Source organism: Nicotiana attenuata, unplaced genomic scaffold, assembly GCF_001879085.1.
Source record: "Nicotiana attenuata strain UT unplaced genomic scaffold, NIATTr2, whole genome shotgun sequence".
Lineage (NCBI taxonomy): Eukaryota > Viridiplantae > Streptophyta > Magnoliopsida > Solanales > Solanaceae > Nicotiana > Nicotiana attenuata.
In genome coordinates, this window is record NW_017670714.1 from 233500 (window position 1) to 252863 (window position 19364).

At 40.7% G+C, this 19364-nt stretch overlaps 1 protein-coding gene across 1 annotated transcript; it reads left to right on the forward strand.

Annotated features, from left to right (window-relative positions):
• The first annotated feature begins 18079 nt into the window (after positions 1 to 18079).
• LOC109242568 (agamous-like MADS-box protein AGL62) lies at positions 18080 to 18926 on the forward strand. The gene is made up of 2 exons (XM_019409411.1): positions 18080 to 18269; positions 18538 to 18926. Exons 1-2 carry the CDS (start codon positions 18101 to 18103, stop codon positions 18924 to 18926), a joined length of 558 nt encoding a protein of 185 aa, XP_019264956.1. The 5' UTR covers positions 18080 to 18100.
• Positions 18927 to 19364: the final 438 nt, after the last annotated feature.

Here is a 19364-nt window from a genome sequence, read left to right on the forward strand (position 1 = left end):
GCGCAGTCGAGGCAAAAGAGCTATGCTGACAGGAAGGTTCGAGATGTATCCTACATGGTTGGTGAGAAGGTCCTGTTAAAGGTTTCGCCCACGAAGGGTGTTATGAGATTCGGAAAGAAAGGGAAGTTGAGTCCGCGGTTCATTGGGCCTTCTGAGGTACTTCGGAGGATTGGGGAGGTGGCTTATGAGCTTGCCTTGCCACCCAGCTTGTCGAGTGTGCATCCGGTTTTCCATGTTTCTATGCTCCGTAAGTATATTAGGGATCCGTCTCATGTTGTGGATTTCAGCACGGTCCAGTTGGAGGGTGATTTGACTTATGATGTAGAGCCAGCAGCTATTTTGGAGCGTCAGGTTCGGAAGTTGAGATCAAAAGATATAACTTCGGTGAAGGTACAGTGGAGAGGTCAGCCCGTGGAGGAGGCCACCTGGGAGATCGAGCGGGAGATGCGGAGCAGATATCCTCACCTGTTTGAGGCTTCAGGTATGTTCCTTGACTCGTTCGAGGAAGAACGTTTATTTAAGTTGGGGAGGATGTGACGACCCGGCTGGTCGTCTCATGAGTTACCGCTCCGTTTCCCCCTTTTTTGCTTCTTTATGCATTGTTTATCCGTGTTTCGAGGTATCTGATTAGTTGGATTGAATCCGGAATGGTTTTGGTGAAGTTTGAGACACTTAGTCTCTTTTAAGAAGGTTTGAGTTGGAAAAGTCAACCGGACGTTGACTTATGTGTTAGAGGGCTCGGATGTGAGTTCTGATGGTTCGGTTAGCTTCGGGGGGTGATTTATGACTTAGGAGTATGATCGGAATGGGTTTTGGAGGCTTGGAGTAGATTTAGGCTTGAATTGGCTAAGTTGATATTTTGGCGATTTCCGGTTGGTTGGCGAGATTTTGATTTAGGGGTCGGAATGGAATTCCGAGAGTTGTAGTAGCTTCATATGTTATTTGGGATGTGTGTGCAGAATTTTAGGTTATTTGGAAGTGGTTTGGTTGGGTTTTTAATCAAAAGCGTATTTTGGAAGGTTTTAGGAACTTAGGCTTGAAATCGATGTGATTTGGTAGATTTGATGTTGTTTGAGGTGTTTTGATGATTGGAACAAGTTTGAATAAGGTCTTAGGATGTGTTGGTGCGTTTGGTTGAGGTCCCGGGGGCCTCAGGGTGATTTCGGGTTGTCAACGGAGAAAATTGGATTGTGTTGCAGCTGCTGAAGTTGCTGCTTCTGATATTTTCGCACCTGCGGTTTGGGGGCCGCAGCTGCGGCGCCGCATGTGCGAGGGAGAGGACCACATAAGCGGTTTTGGAAGCAGGTGTTTGGGACCGCAGATGCGGTAGGGGTCCCGCACCTGCGGAGTCGCAGATGCGACAAGAAGACCGCATATGCGGTTTGAGCTGTTTAATGAGTTTCCGCATAAGCGGATGAAAGGACTGCATATACGGTACCGCAGAAGCGGATTTTGGACCGCAGATGCGGAAATGCCTGGGCAGAAGGTATATAATTCATTCGCGATTTTTGAAGGGTTTAACCATTTTTGAACTCGGAATTGGGAGCTTTGGGCGATTTTGAAGAGATAAATCAAAGAGGCTTCATTGAGGTAAGAATTTTGGACTTAAAACACATTTCTATGGTATAATAACATGAATTAAGGCTGTAATTAGAAGGATTAAAGGGCTAAAAATGGGGGTTTAGGGATTGAGTTTAAGAGGCCTTTAATGGGGGATTTGAGGGGTCATTTGGACTCCGATTTTAGTGTTCTTTATATGCATAGACTCGTGGGGAGATAAGGAACCCGCTGATGTGAACATTTCTGTGTTTTGAGAAGTGGGCCCGGGGCTCGGGTTTTGCTAATTTCGGGATTTTTGGTATTTTTCGATTGTTTTCGCTTGGGCTTTGTTCCCTTAGCATATTGTGATGTATTCATTCTGATTTTGGATAGATTCGACGCACGTGGAGGCCAATTCGAAGGGCAAAGGCGTCGCGAGCTATGGATTTAGCCGGTTCGAGGCGAGTAATGCTTGTAAATGATGTTCTGAGGGTTTGAAACCCCGGATCGCACATCTAGTGCTATGTTGAGGTGAGACACACGCCTGTTGACGAGCGTAGGGTTGTACACTGTTGGGGATTGTGACTTGGTCCGTCCCGGTTGATGATTTTACCGCGTATTTGACTGAAACTTATTTGTTATCACTATGATTTGGGCTGAATGTCTTATTTGGGCTTCGTGCCAATTATTTGAACCCTTTGGGGCTTTTCCTTGATATTTCCTCACTGTTTGAAACTATTACTTGAACTCAGTCATGTATTTTCCACTGTTTTACTACTCAGCCGGTTTTTACTCAGTTTTGAGACTTAAATGATATTTTAAATGATGTTTTGGGCTGAGACACACTGTTTTACTATTGCCCGAGGGGCTTGTGAGTATTTTTGACTGAGTAAGGCCGAGGGCCTATGTTGTGAGGAGACATTGATACTGATTTGAGGCCGAGGGCCTGAGATATGTACGCCACGAGGTGACTTGATTGATATGAGGCCGAGGGCCTAGTTGTGATGCCACGAGATGGCTTGTTATTGCGCTTGGGCCGTAAGGGGCTCCTCCCGGAGTCTGCACACCCCCAGTGAGCGCGGGTACCCAGTGTGATGTGAGATTGAGCCCGAGGGGCTATTATTGTTCTGAGTTGTTGCCCGAGGGGCGGATGTGGTGATACTGTGCCCGAGGGGCGAGCTTTTATTTATTTACTGTACCTTAAGTATCTGTCATTCACCTGTTTACTTGTTGAAAGAGGATTTTACTGGATTTTCACTGGTTTTACTGCTTTTAAATGATTTTACTGCTTCATTATAGAATGCTTTGTGCCTTGCGTGATTTCTTACTTTCAGTCATTATTTACATTTATTACTCACTGAGTTGGAGTACTCAATTTACTCCCTACACTCTGTGTGCAGATTCAGGCGTATCAGGTTCCGCTCCGGAGTGTTGATTTCCTCCAGTTCCAGGCGGGCTTCTTCGGAGATTATGAGGTAGCTGTTGACGTCCGCAGCCCCGTGTCTCTATTTCTCTATCTTTCCTTTTCTTTCCAAACAAATGTAGTAGTTTATGACTTTAGTAGACTGTATTGTGGATTCATAGATGCTCGTGACTTCTGACACCCCGGTTAGGGCTGTGTCGGGTTGGATTTCCGTATTTTTATTGTTATTTCCGCTATTCGGTGTTAGTAGATCATGTTTTAAACTATTATGTGTTGGTTAACTGTTTTAAAAGATGAATTGGGTTGGACTGGCTGGCCTTGTCTTCACGAGAAGCACCATCACGACCGGGTTCGGGGTTAGGGTCGTGACAATTATAATCTATGCATTGAACCTATAATATGAGTCTCATGCATGCTACCAAATTAATTTCATTTGGTAGAAGAAATAACAACTATAATAATTATTTTCAATAATAACATGCATGCAAGACACATTATATTTATGAGATTATGGCCATCTATGCTTAATATTAGACTTCATAAATCATAAAGGACGAAAAATTAAAGAATAAATAAAGTAAAGAAAGTAAAACCCATTTTTATTGCCCTTCTCAATCGGTAAAGTTGTTGCCATGTGACCAGGAGGTCATGAGTTCGAGCAGCGGAAACAACTTCTTGCAGAAATGCAGGGTAAGATTTCGTAAAATAGACCTTTATGGCATGGCGCCCCCTTTCCCAGACCCCGCGCATAACAGAAGCTTACTGCGTCGCGCTGCCCTTTTTTTCCTCAATTACTTCTTAATTTGATGTTGTATTTTGGCCATTCGTAGTAAAAAACTGTAATGATTTAAACTTTCTGAAATTGTTAATTTTCTTTGCCTTTTCTTCTTTTACGAAAACCCATTTGATCAATATTGGACAGTCAACTTTTACCATCTTGTTGCTGCCAGTGGGGAGATCAATCCTTTGAATTTAGTCTGGCTCGACACACTAAAGTAAATCATCAACGACTTGACCATAATATTCTTAATCCCGTTTTGGCTCTTGAACTGTCTTGCTTTAATTAATTGTGTCGAGATAATGAGATTTTTCACTATTTATTTATGCAACCCAATAGAAAGAATTGGCAAAATGACATTTTTGAAGAATGGTGAATTGTCCGAGTGTTTAAAGAACGGCTTTTACTTCCAAAAGCCAACTGTAATCTATATATAAATCTAAAGTTGGGCCATAGGTGAGCTGATGTGGCACTCTCATGTGCCAGCTTTTCCATTTATCTTTTTTCTTAGCATTTTGCCTTTTTCTTCTTATACACCTTTTCAAAAACGTGGCCCTACTAGAAAATCCAACAGGCAACAGTTAGGTCTTTTAGAAAAGTTGCTAACGGTTACAATGGATACTATGTTAATTAATTCCAATTTTAATATAATACTCAATTATTAAACCAATAAACTGTGGTTTCTGAATACTCACCAATACTTGTACTTCCGTTAAAACCAACAAATTAAAGAGGAATAAAGGTGCCCTTTCAGAAGTTGATAAGCCAAAACTTTGGCTTTTCAATTTCCCCACTTTTAATATAAAGAGAAACTTACCCAATCAAAAATAACTGTAGTCAGCACAAATGCTTTGTCCAAGCAAATTCTTGATCAGTAATGTAGAAAGATTATTAGATACATATTTTAGAAATCCGTTTCTTAAACTGAACAACTAATGCATATTAATGCCCTGTTTAGACTATTTTCATATTCGTTGTGTCCCCTCATTTTATCCATGTATAATAACCCCTTTATTGTTTAATGTTATAAATTGCTCTCTATTAAATGAATGCAATTTATCAATTCTTATTAATTCGTAAATTTATTGCTTTTGTAGCGTAGGCATGGGAGGGAAGAAAGTGAAGGCAAATTACTCCCGCATTTGCTTCACTAATACAAAACCACAGCTGGAAACTGCAAATTAAAACCCGTAAGCGACTTAACTTCTCATGGATGAAATGTTTCTTTGTTTTTATATACAGTTTCGATGTCTTCGTTAGAGATATGGCTTCATCAAATTCCTTTATTGCCTTCTTCCGTACTTTATAAGTAACTTTTTGTATTTTTTATAATGTTGGAATCCCTTATAAATTGTATTTTTCCCTTTTCTTCTTGCCTTACTAAATTACATCTTTCCTTTCTTTTATTCAAATTGTAAGGTCATAGGAGTCAATTTCCTCATGGCTTAATCAAGTTCTTCTATGTATTTTAGTAAGTGTTGTTGCATTTTTCATAGTATAGGAACATGGACTTCTAGAGAGAGAGAGAGAGAGAGAGAGAGAGAGAGAGAGAGAGAGAGAGAGAGAGAGAGAGAGAAATAGGCAGACTATTTCTCCAGTGGAACATGTTTCACACGACCGACGGTGAAAGGGACGATGAAGAAAGGGAATGGAATTTGGCAAGGGTTTTGTTTATTAGTCGGTGAAGAAAGAGGCTGACGAGTGATGGAGTGGGGGTGCTTATCTCCTTTATGTAGAGATTTTTTTTTTATGTGAATTTGGTGTATTTTCACGGCAACAAAAAGTTTTTAAACAAGAAAGTTTTGTGGGTATAGGTAAAGACCATTTTGATCAATTCCAAAAAATTATCGTATAAAAACATAAAGGAGATAGATTGACGCGAGATACTTCGATCTTCTGTATATTCCAAAATCTATTATATATATAGTTGTCTTCATTATTTTATGCTATTCAGTATTCACTTTCATTTCGATAAATAAATGAATTTTATGAATTTCACCTTTTGCCATCGGAATTTAGGCACAAGGTGGAGGCGTGTTATTTCGTGAGAAAGAAAATTTATGAGAGCTTTCTCGATAGCGTAACTATGAGTATAATTGTGTGTTTAAATGATACCGATTAGTTTACTTAAGTCCATCGATTTTTTTTTTTATCTTTCATCTACTAACTTCTTGGTATCACTTTCGCAAGAAAATGTAGTGATGTAACTCTTTTTCTGTTGCTAAAAGATATAACTCATGTTAAATAAGAGTAGTATGATTCATTTTTTATGCAGAATATAAAATTATATGCAATATAAGATATTATGAGGCTTTGGGCTTAGAAATCAAAATAAAATGAAATATGAACAACATAGAATATTTTAATTGCAGAGCACCCAACAATAAAAACAACAACAAACAAAGTATAATCTCATAAATGGGATCTGGGGAGGGAAAACAACAAACCCAGTCAATTTATAAAAAATGCGCAAGTGATTTTGAGATGAATAAAAAAAATATAGGGCATAGAGATGGATGCACTATTTTTTTCACAACAAAACTTGTATTCGTTATCTTTTAATTAGATGTATTTATTCCTGACTTATGTAAATATAATAGTTTACACTTTGTTAGGGATGTGAATTGCTTACACTTTGTTAGGGATGTACTACTTATCTAAGTGAGATCTTCTTCTTTTTCCTCATTATCCTTATCGAACAATACTTAAGTTAGTACTACATAGCTGTTGAACTACAACTAACAAGAATACTTGGTGATTTTGAATCACGTGACCTGTGAAATTTATTATGGTAGTGAGTTTAGCACTTCTATGGCTATTTCTCTCTTTTGGCCTACTTATTTGATTTATGATCAATTTATGTTAAGGAAAAAAAAAAAGTTTCTTCCTCTCTTGATTTAGTAGTATGATTTATTTAGTAAATATTAGCAATACTTTTTTTATTATAAAATAAATTATTTAACTAATTTTAATTTTTTTTAATGACCGCGCAAAGTGCGGGTAAATTTACTAGTTTGGTATAAATGAAAGACTAAGCAATAGACACAACCTTTTTGAAAAGACAACAACTCATTGGTTTTCTTATTATTTTTATTTAAATACTATAATCGAATAATATTTAATTACATATAATAATTTAATTAATTAGAAGGATATATATGTAATTCTACTTTTTAGTTTAGGGGTTCCCACTTTTATAATAAAATATATACTTAGATATAGATTCAGTCCTTTCCAAAAGAAAAAAAGCCCATCTGAGCTAAGTCACTAGCCCATATTAATTTGATTGTTAGTTTTGTATAAAAAGAATAGAAAGAACAGAAAGAATCTAAACAGATGATTTCTGCCGTAAAGCATAGTTTTATTTTATTGAAAAATGTGTCATTTTTCAAAAGTTCAATTGCTTAACTACAAATTAGACATGAAAAAAGATAATAAAACCAATTTTTTTTTCGTTTCAATGAGTAAAACTAAGAGTCATATGCTTCTTTGCTTTCTTAACTTCTTGGTTTCAAGGACGCTAAATCCTTACGCCCTGTTTTAAGCTTTACGATAGAAACTAAAAATGTTCGTGAGGTTATAAAAATTAGAACCTCAAACGAACATTTTTAGATTCTGTACCCTTGTTTATTCATGAGTAAATGTATTTCTTTCCAATTAAGATGTATACCTTTCCACGTTAAGGCATGCTGATCACGCCCAACTATGCCCTTTAGAAAAGGACTCTGCGGACGTTGCAAATATAACCCGAGTATTACGCCCAGGGTCGAATCCACAGAGAGTTAACCTATCAATCACTATCTTTAGACCCACTAAACTCTTCAGAACCAGTTTCCCAGATGTTTGAATCACAGTTGAAGGTCGCTTTACTAACTACGATTGTAAGTAAATTAAACGGCTGTAAATTAAAATGCTAAGGTTGTAAACAATGACGAGAAGAAGCTAAGGCAATGATTTCCCCTATTGAAAAAATCCCTTCTGTTTATGCTCATACAAATTTACCAACACATCTCTATTAATCATGAACGCTCATCTTACCGTAAATCTCTCCCGAGCACTTTATTTAGCACAATTCACTTTAGATTACACCCAAGGCTTCGTTATCCCTAATCCCGCCTTTAAACCCGCAATTATAGATTCCTCTTATACTTTGGGAGTGGTGTTGTTCAACAATAACCTAAATATGCACTCTTTTTCAAGTTATGCACACTAAATAGGCACAGCTAATTGGGGATCCTGTCAATTAACTACAACAAGCACAAAGTTGAACAAATAGAGATTGAAACTAGCAATTTGTATTCACATAAATAAGATGTTCATCCCCCAATAGGTTCCATCAAAGCCTTAGACAAAGGATTTAGCTACTCATGGCTATGGGAAAACAAACTAAGATAGAATTCATCATAACTAGCAATAAAAATCAAAGAAAAGAAGAAAGATGTTTTGGGTGATCTCTCACAATTGTTTTCCTTGCCAAGATACTCTAAAATTCAATACATGCCTCTCTTGGGCGAAGTCTTGTATTTAAAATAGGGTTTAGGTCTAAAAATCCCGTGTTTTACACTTTAGTCCCTGAAGTTTTCTGCTTCCGCCGAGGTTCTGCTGCGGTCGCGGTCAAACCGCGGCCAAATGCCTTCTCTGAATCTTATTTTATCCGCAGCTATCTTCCACCGCGGTTCTACCGCGGTCGCGGTGAACCGCGGTCAAACCAGTTCTCTGAATCTTCAGGCCTGTTTTGCGTGGTTTACTTGGGGAATTTCACAGTTGGCCTCTTTTTCTTCATTTTTTGACTCCCAAAATACTCCCTAGCCTTCCCTGATCATACATCACCTGCAAATCGTGAAAAGCACTAATAAGAGCATTTTATTATCACTTTTATCATCAAAACTATACAAGAAGGTGGTTATTTAAGGCGTGATTATAGTTAAATTCACTTATTATGACATGCATCTTTATTTAAAGAAAAAATAATGTTGTATAGCCGCTGTAAAAATAATAGCCGAAAAAATATACAAAAATTTGTGTGTATATATATATATATATATATATATATTTTGTATTTTATATATAAAAAATATATAAGTTTAGATATAAATAGTTTCTGGTGCGGGCTAAAAGTGATAATATCCCATCTTTAAACGCGTAAAGCTATAATATCCGGCAGATAAATGCAACATAAAGAAGGTGACATTTGGAAGTAATGATGAGACATAAAAGTAAAGCATAACAAAAATTAGAATTGTTATAGTATGTTTTAGCACACCGTTAGCTAATAGATTAACTCCTTCAGATCTACCACTTTATATCCACCAAAGACCAAACCGTTGTCGTTGACTGGGGAAAAAACGAAAGGGTAAACAGAGAGAAAGACAATTCTTGTTTGATTTCTATGCCATTGAAACATTACCAAATGGCTATGGTTCATCATAATTGATGAAATATTACCAAATGGGCAACTGCCAAAACCAGAAAGCACAGCAAAAAAAGAGCAAAGAACAATATAGGGCAGCTCGCATATGAAATTGTTTGGCTCAAAAGATACTGATTACTTTGTAAGCGAAAACAATCAAAATGAATCAAAGGTAAATCCTAGCCAATCATAATTAATACTGAATCAGGAATTAAAGCAACAAGACAACCATTTTCATTTAAGCAATACTCAGGAAGCTTTATTGATTGGAGAATTTGACCCTGCCCCTCCTTGGAGAGGTTCAAGGATTACAGATTTGGCTTTCCTTTTTGCAGGTCATTGTCCTCTTTCCTTGGGAAGAGGTCGAGAGCCTGTCGATTTCTGAACTTCTCACGTCCTCCTCAACGTGATGGAGCATTCTTCCTTTTGTTCTCAGAACCAAGAATGTTCTCTGTTTTGGCCCAGGAGGAGAAGAATCAGGAGAGAGAATGGAGTGTTAAATACTTTCTCTCTGCCCATTGGAGAAGCTCTCCTTGAAGAGGTTCTCTCTCTTGGTATTTATAGCTTCAAGCTTTATGAGCTGGCCACGAGTTGACGTCGTTTTCGGCTGTGGAGACGTCCCCTTGTTGCGAAAGGGCCATGACCCCCTCGTTCATCTTAAGGACAACTGTTATAAGTCAAGAATCAATAGCGTTGACCATTTACTATAAATTGGTCGCGATGGGGTTGGCCCTCTGGTCATCGTATGGCCGAATTTCTACCAATACAGTTAGTCCCTCCGTTCGTCGAGGTCGTGCCCGGGTCGACTTCGGCGGACGGATAGAGCGACGTGATCGGGAAGGCCGGACTCGCCTCTCGTTTATCAATGGTATTAAGGACTTCGATATGAAGTTTCGGAACTGAACCGTTGGTTGGTGAGTGGAGCGTCACTTCGCATGGTCATTCGTAATGGCGCACGTTTTCACGAAACCGAATCGCCTCGTGCCGATCATGTATTAATGGCGATTGTTGGGTTCTGTGCAGGCAGAGTCTGTTATTTATAACCAGAGAGGATGTGTCATTTTGCTCTTTACACATTCATTGTTCTTCTAAGAGAATTCTCGAGAAGCCTTTTCTTCTGTTAAATCGCGATTTACCTATTCTTTCGATCGTTATCATCATTGATTCCTTCGTTTCTCCCGTCAAAGTTCTTCTTTCTCTCGCTCGTGAATCGATTATGGAAGGAACTTCCTCTCGTGGAAATCGCCCAGCTAATTCTCCGGTGGTCGAAAATCCCGCTCAAGCAAATAAAGGATTAGAGTTGGTGGAAGATGAAGAAGTTCCTTCGGTCGATGAAATTCTACCTCGACCAAGAAATCGGGTAATGGATTTTAGTGCACCGGGCAGCGTGGAACAGGGGGGCATTGCTTCTCTAATGGGGGAAGTGGGGATAGCCCAGATGCGTGAGCGGTGGCGTATCCCACGTTATGTCGAGATTGCGCTTGCGAAGACTGAGGACAGGGTGCAGATTGACCGTCGGGGGTATTGCTCATTCTATGCTTATCCCTTCCAGGTGGGGTATACACTCCCGCTCCCGATGCTGGTAGGTGACTTCTGCCACTATTATGAGGTGTGCCCGGCCCAACTTTCTCCTTACCTCTACAAGTTGCTTCTCATGTTCATTAAGTACGCGGAGCTAGCTGGCAGGGAGGTCACCCTGAGGCATGTGCTCAGTCTCTTTGCTCCCCAAAAAATCCGCGGCACCATGATCCATGCACGCCCACGAGGATCGAGGGGCTTGATGGTTGGGCTGGACGACGAGGTCATTCGTCATTCGTTTGAAATTTTTTTCAATATTCGAACTGAACACCTGGTGGCGGACCCGAACGAATTCCCGGAAGTTTGGAACTTTGCACGTGAGACCTCGTTCTTGACTGGCTAATCGCCCTATTTTGACTTTCTTCACGCTTTGTGTTTATGATTATTGATTTGCCTTAATATTTTGTAGCTGAAAAGTTGCCGCCGCCTCCTTTGGAAGGGATTCGAGACTGGGTCGAGGCAGTGCTTCCTCATACTGCGGGCATTCGCACCTGGGCGACTTTCTGGGAGAGACATGGTCGCAGGCCCGTGACAGGTAGAATATCGGCCCTTTCTCTTTTCCATTTCATTTTGTTTTGACTACGCTTATTGATTCATTTGTTCATTGTGCCTAGAGAGAACACGTCGTGTCAAAGCTCCTCAATTGGCTTTCCGTCGGCCGGGTGCAATTGCCAGGCTAGCTGCTACGCCGGTGCCTCGTCCAGTACCGAGGGCGGCGTCGGTTGAGTCGTCAGCGGCCACGTCCCAACACGGGCTACGCTACAAGATGAGATACCGTCCGGGCTTGTCCGTTCTCGGACGGGCTCGCCTTCAAATGGGGGAGGAGGAAAGACCTTCGAAGAAGCGACGAGTGGCATTTGTGGCGGCTCCTCCATCGGTGATCAACTTGGATTCTCCCCCGACGGACTCAGAGAGTTGTGCGGCTGTGGCGCTGGCTGTCGAGGAGAGGGAGTTAGTTGGAGTTGCCCCCGTTAGCTCTAGCCAAAGGAATGTTGGTTCCTTGACGACCCCGCCTGAAGTTCCTGTTGTCGAGGCGGATGGTCGATCCTTACAGGCCGCCGTCGAGACCTCTGAAGTACCAGTGTTGGCCACGGCGAGTTGCTCTACACCAACGGCGGCGGAGAGGGGGAAGGACGTGGTGGAGGACGAGTATGAATCTGAGTCCGATTTGGATTCCGACGACGTTCGTATGTTCGAGGAGGGTATTACCAATTCTACGGTGCGCGCAAGGGGGCCGGCCCGTTTTATTGAGGTTCCCTCGGATTTGAACTTACTAACTGAAGGAAACAGCTTGGTGTCGCAGTTTGAGTTGCTGTGTTCGAAGGCCGAGAACGCGTCTTTGAGGAGTGTTTCGGATATTGAAGTGATGGATGAAGTGGCCGTGATGGGCCTGAGGGTACGTAGTGCGTTCCTAGTTCCTTCTCTCCTTTCTTTGTTTTCTTTTCTTTAGCTTTTGCCTCAACTTTACCTTATCTTCATTTTGCAGACTTACTTGTTGGAGGTGGAGAACATCCGCAGAGCCAAGGTTCGCTCGAGGATCTTCCTGCAGATGCTAGGGAAATATTGCTGTTATCGTGAACGGTGCCGAGGGCTGCACGAGCGTTTACGAAATGATCCCTGTAATCGGGCTTTGGGCGAGGAGTTAGCAAGGCGAGACCAGTAGTTGTTGCAGGCGCTTGGCAGTAAAAGTGCTCTTGAAGAGCAGATCCGTCGGAAGGACGAGGAGCTTGAGGTGGGAAAAGGAATCGCAGCTGAGGGTGCGTACCTGTAGGGTAAGTTGAGGGAGATGGAATTGGAGGCAGAACAGAACCGGGTCAAAGCAGCGGAGGCGGCTGCGGAATGGAGTGGGAACTAGCGGCGCTGGAAGGCGAGGTTGCTGCCTTGAAATTTCTGGAAAGGGGTGCCTCGTCGAGGGCTGGGGCGTTGGAGGTGTCGATCCGTGTGCATGAGTCCCGGCTTGAGTCGGAGAGGGAGACAACGGCCCTTAGAGAGGCGGGGCTCGAGGAACGGATTGGTGTTCTTGAGCAGGAGGCCCAAGTTATGTTGGACCGGATTGCGGCCTTGGAGGAGGAGAACCGGCGACTGCAGAGCCAAGCTGGTTCGTCGCATACTGCCGTTTCCCACCAGGCTCATGAACTTTGGGTTTACGCCGAAGCTCAACGCGATGTTACAAGAACTTGTTGGAGGCAGGTATTGTGACCGAGGCCGTCTTCGAGGTGGCACGCCAGAAGGCTCGTGAAGTTCGTGCCGACTGTGGTTATGATATGGAGACACCCGNGAGGGTAGCGACCAAGGGCCGCCTGGATAGAACTTTAAGTAAAATAAGGGGACTTCATCCCATTTTCCATTTTTGACGAAATGGAGCTTGGGGAGAGGCGATTCTTGAGAGATTTTTCAAGGAAAAATATTGGGGTAAGTGATTCTTACTTGGTTTTGGCTAAATCTCATGATTATGTCTTTAATTTCATCATCTAATTTGTGATTTGGGGTGAAAAATTGGGAAAAAGAGGAAGTGTTCTTGAGATGGATTTTTGAGGTTTTGAATGGGATTTTGTAATCGGATTTGAGTAAATTTTATATGGTTAGACTCGTGAGTGAACGGGCTTTCGGGTTCTGTGACTTTTGTCGGATTACGAGACGTGGGCCCAGGGGTCGGGTTCGGGCCGATTTCGAATTTTGGCTCTAATTCAGTAGTTTTCTTGTGGAATTGATCCCGTTAGCCTATATTAATTGTATTGTGATACTTGTGGCTAGATTCGGGACATTTGAAGGCCGACTCGCGAGGCAAAGGCATTTTGGAGTAGCTTTTTGCTCGGAATGAGGTAAGTAACTGTTTTAAATCTGGTCCTGAGGGTATGAAACCCCAGATGTTGTGCTATGTGATTATTTTGGAGGTGACGCACATGCTAGGTGACGGGCGTATGGGCGTTCACTGTGGGAATTGTGATTTGGCCCGTCTCGTGGAACCATAAATTGGAATAACTTGTTATTAGCTATATGTTTCTCTGAGTGTTATAGAAATAAAATCCATGTTAGAAATCATGCTTAGGCTATATGATGTCACTGTTGGGACCCAGAGAGATCATGCACTTGTTGATTTAGCTACTATTTGCAGTTTTGTACTCAGTGATAACTTTACTTGCGTATCATACCTCCATCTCTTCTTGCTCCTTGTTGATACATGTTTTACTTTTATTTGGGCTTATTTATATGATTTCTGAGAGTCCGAGAGACTAGGGAGGTTGATGACTAAGTGAGGCCGAGGGACCAATGGTGAGATATTGATACCATAGCACGTGAGTTGTCCGTGCGGATCCAGATATTTATACTGTAGCACCTGAGTTGTCCGTGCGGATCTTGATATGATATTATAGCACGTGAATTGTCCGTGCAACACATAAGTTATCCGTGCGGATTATAGCGCTTGGGCTGTAGGAGCCCCTCTGGAGTCTGTACACCCCCAGTGAGCGCAGGTACCTATTGAGTTTGAGTACTGAGGGCTGAGAGCCGAGTGATTAAGCTGTTGAGATGAGTTGAGTGACAGTTGCTTTGAGATGCTGTACTTGCTTTCCTTTGTTGTTGATGTTGTTGCACTTAGTTGCTATCTTTCATTGTTGTGAAATTTATGAAAGACTTTATATCTGGTTTACTTGAACTTGAATTGTATAAAATTGATTTGACTTAAACTGCCAGATTTGAAAGCATGTCTATTCTTTGCTCAAATTACTGAAAATGAACTATAACTGTGTAGCTCGTCACTATCTTCAGTTCCTTATTTATTATTGTTACTTACTGAGTTGTAGTACTCACGTTACTCCCTGCACCTCATGTGCAGATCCAGGTATTTCCGGACACGGTGGACGTTGCTCTCGTGCGTGGTTGAGTATCGGAGACTTACGAGGTAGCTCCCGGCGTCCGTAGTCCTTGTCTCTCCTTTCTTGTTATCTTTTCTTTTCTGTTTTGGCATGTTGACACAGACTGTTGTAGACTCTGTTCTTAGACTGGTTGTTTAGATGCTCATGACTTAGTGACACCCCGATGTCGGCCTATTTTCCGCACTTATGATTTGGGTTTACCCCGTTTTTATGAAAAAATCTGGTTATTTTGAATGTCTTAATTCATTTCTGTTAAATGTTGAAAGTGTTTTGAAAATGTTGGCTTCCCTAGTACCGCGATAGGCTCCATCACGACTGTTTGACTTGAAAATTATCGAATACTTTCCAAGCAAATCAATCGAAATAATTCAAAGGGTAAATCATAGCCAATCATAAATAATCACTGAATTAGAAGACCAACTTGAGGCATAGAAATAATCAATTATGGAAAAATATAAATGGGGTTTTATTCATCAAGGTAAATTGACCTGCCTCTCCTTGAAGAGGTTCAGGATCTTACATTGCTCTTGTTTCTTGCTCCACTTATGGAGTATATCTTTCTCTGGAGTATTCAGAGTTGTGTCGAAGAAGAAGCCCCTCTTGGGAGGTTCTCTCTCTTGGTATTTATAGCCTCAGGCTTTTTCATCTGGTCACGAATGGGTCCCTCCTTTTGTTGTGGAGACGTCCCCTTATTTGTTTTAAGGACAGCTGTCATAAGTCAAGAGTCAGCGGCGATGACCATTTACTACAAAGCGGTCGAGATGGGGTTGACCCCCTGGTCGCAAAATGGCCGAATATCTGCCAATACAGTTAGTCCCTCCGTTCGTCGAGGTCGTGCTCGAGTCGACTTCGGCGGACGGATAGAGCGGCATGATCGGGGAGGGCCGGACTCGCCTCTCGTTTATCAATGGTATTAAGGACTTCGAAATGAAGTTTCGGAACTGAACCGTTGGTTGGTGAGTGGATCGTCACTTCGCGTGGCCGTTCGTAATGGGGCACGTTTTCACGAAACCGAATCGCCTCGTGCCCGGTCATGTATTAATGGCGATTGTTGGGTTCTGTGCAGGCAGAGTCTGTTATTTATAACCAGAGAGGATGTGTCATTTTGCTCTTTACACATTTATTGTTCTTCTAAGAGAATTCTCGAGAAGTCTTTTCTTCTATTAAAGCACAATTTCCCTATTCTTTCGATCGTTATCATCATTGATTCCTTCGTTTCTCCCGTCAAAGTTCTTCTTTCTCTCGCTCGTGAATCGATTATGGAAAGAACTTCCTCTCGTGGCAATCGCCTGGCTAATTCTCCGGTGGTCGAAAATCCCGCTTACGCAAATGAAGGATTAGAGTTGGTGGAAGATGAAGAAGTTCCTTCGGTCGATGAAATTCTACCTNTTGGCAGTAAAAGTGCTCTTGAAGAGCAGATTCGTCGGAAGGACGAGGAGCTTGAGGTGGGAAAAGGAATCGCAGCCGAGTGTGCGCACCTGCAGGGTAAGTTGAGGGAGATGGAATTGGAGGCGGAACAGAACCGGTCAAAGCAGTGGAGGCGGCTGCGGAATGGAGTGGGAAACTGGCGGCGCTGGAAGGCGAGGTTGCTGCCTTGAAATTTCTAGAAAGGGGTGCCTCGTCGAGGGCTGGGGCGTTGGAGGCGTCGATCCGCGTGCATGAGTCCCGGCTTGAGTCGGAGAGGGAGACAGCGGCCCTTAGAGAGGCGGGGCTCGAAAAACGGATTGGTGTTCTTGAGCAGGAGGCCCAAGTTATGTTGGACCGGATTGCGGCCTTGGAGGAGGAGAACCGGCGACTGCAGAGCCAAGCTGGTTCGTCGCATACTGCCGTTTCCCACCAGGCTCATGAACTTTGGGTTTACGCCGTAGCTCAACGCGATGTTTACAAGAACTTGTTGGAGGACGGTATTATGACCGAGGCCGTCTTCGAGGTGGCACGCCAGAAGGCTCATGAAGCTCGTGCCGACTGTGGTTATGATGTGGCGACACCCGAGGCTGACGATGGCGTGAGTGGCGGCGAGTAAAAAAGAATTTGTTATTGGTGTTTGTTTGTTCCGTTCGCCGATTGGCGTTCGGGTGTTTCTTGTTGTTTTTCTTTATTTTTCTTTTCCTTGTGTTGACCGGCCGGNTTGTTTTAAGGACAGCTGTCATAAGTCAAGAGTCAGCGGCGTTGACCATTTACTACAAAGCGGTCGAGATGGGGTTGACCCCCTGGTCGCAAAATGGCCGAATATCTGCCAATACAACGTCGAGTTAGGTTTTGGGTCGTGACAGCATGCATATAATCAACTATTCCACTTTTTGGATTGTATGAATATACCGTTTCTTTAAGTGTGAATATTGATATGATTTTGTATTTTCTTATCTATACACGTTTGAAGCATCTAAATCTTATAAATCCTAATAAGCTTTTACTGATGGTGGGGAACTGAATAAACTGATAAAAGATTACAGTGACTCTAGGTTTTATATTAGAGTCAATAGATAATTAAAGAGACTACAATGTATTTAGTAGAATGTGAAAACGAAGAAAAGAAATTTACCCACCGAGTTCTGAATGTCGTCATTGATTTTACGGGAATTTCTCCATTATAAAAAAAATAAAAAAAAGAAAAAGAAAAGAAATTTATAGTACTTGCTCCCCTGAAACTATATTTCTAATTATGCCTATTCGTAAGAGGAAAAAAACTTGATTATATATCCGTATATTGGTGCTTGTACCAAATTGCATCCATTTATGTGGTTAAGTAATAAATTGTAGTGATTTTATATATATATATATATATACATGATTAAACTATATGTAAATAATAACTGCCAATTCGATGTAAATATTGAAACATGTCATATTCTTGCGCGACAGCTCGAATATTACCAAAATAGGAAAATAACAAAAAAAAGAATATAAATAATAGCAATGGTAAACTGAACTAGAAATATTAAAACATGTCCTAATCTTCCACGACAGATTGAATATTACCAAAAACTAAAAATATCTAAAAAAGAATATAAATAAAAAATTGTCTTCTTCTTCAACGACAACTCGAAAATTACCAAAGAATTCGAAAAAAAATAATAAAAATAAAAATAATGGTAAACTAAACTAGGATACTTATTCATCCATTTGTAAATTAAGGGATATTATTTAGAGAGTACCAAATACTAATAATCTTATAATGGCAAATCATCACTGGTCCGGGCCTGGGCCAGGAAATTGACTTGACCATTACAATATTATAGAGGTAAATTTTGAAAATCTTTTGAAAAATGAAGAGTACAGTCACCACTATGATTAATTATCTAAATTTACTTGCCCCATAACATGTGAACACTACAAAAATGAACTGGATACATATTTATGAACTACAAAATTGAATAAACCAAAGGCTTCAATATGTTGGAAAAACTCTATAAATACTATGCTTCTCCATTACGAAGTCCATATCACATAGTAACTCTTAGTAATTAATACTAGTTATATCATCATTATCCTTGAGAATGAGTACTAGACTAATTAAGGGTCGCAAAAATATTCATCTCGCGAAGATAGAAAATCAGAATAATCGACAAGTGACTTTCTCAAAACGCCGAAATGGTGTCTTCAAGAAAGCAAACGAGCTTGCCGTTATGAGTGGTGCTGAAGTTGGCATCATCGTGTGTCCACAAGGTAATTACAAGCCTAATTATATTTTTTTTGTCATCTATATATACATGATATACCATCAACAAATATAACTTTTTAAGCATAAATGTACATGCATGATCATAACTAAACATGCAAATCTAAGATCTTGAACATGATAATTAATTTCACGTAAAATTAAAGCATCATAAAAAAAAATACTTGGTGTGGGTGGCGTTACAATAGTAAATAAACCGATTTCTCTCCTCTTACCCTATTTTATATTACTGATTTCTCTTCTCTTTCTCTATAGGTAGCAAGCCTTACTCTTTTGGTCATCCAAATGTAAATGATACCATCAATAAATATATTGGCGAAGAAAGGTCTCCATCACCATCATCGCCAGGCATTGATGACAAGTATGTCCTGATGTTCCGAAAAGCCAATTCTAAAGAACTTAACACAGGACTCAATTCTCTGCAAGACCAACTGGATTTTGCATTAAAGTTGAAAAGCAAACTCAAGCAAATGAATAAGAATGTGAAGAGCCAACAAGAGTGGTTCAAGGGTCCTATAGAGAAGATGAACTACACCGAGGCTTCAATGTTGAAGGAGGGATTGGAAGATCTTCTCTTGAAGGTGAAGAACTATGGTACTGAGCGTGGTTATGGTTACGAAAATGGAAAGTGGAAGGCTGAATAAAAGCTACTACTAGTTTTTTTTAATAACCGTTTGTGTTATTTTATTTTAAAGGTTAACCTTGGCGCAACCATAAAAGTTATCGCCATGTGACTAGGATGTCACAGGTACAAACCATAGACCAACATGGTCATAGTTTCTCTCTTCCCCGGCCATATCCTGCACATAGCAGGAGTTTAGTGCATGGAGTGTTCTAGTTAATCATTATTCTTTGGGTTGGGGTATTATGTGATATTTTGGTGATATCTACTATGTATGCGTAATAAAAAATATGACTATGATGGAATATAAATAGAGTTATAAAAAAGATATCTTAGTTTCAAATAATTCAAAAAATAAAAATAAAAATATAAAAAATATAATGCTATTGTTTAAAAACCTAAAACTACATAACAAATCACAGATACTTATTATATTACAAATAACCATAATAAAACCTTC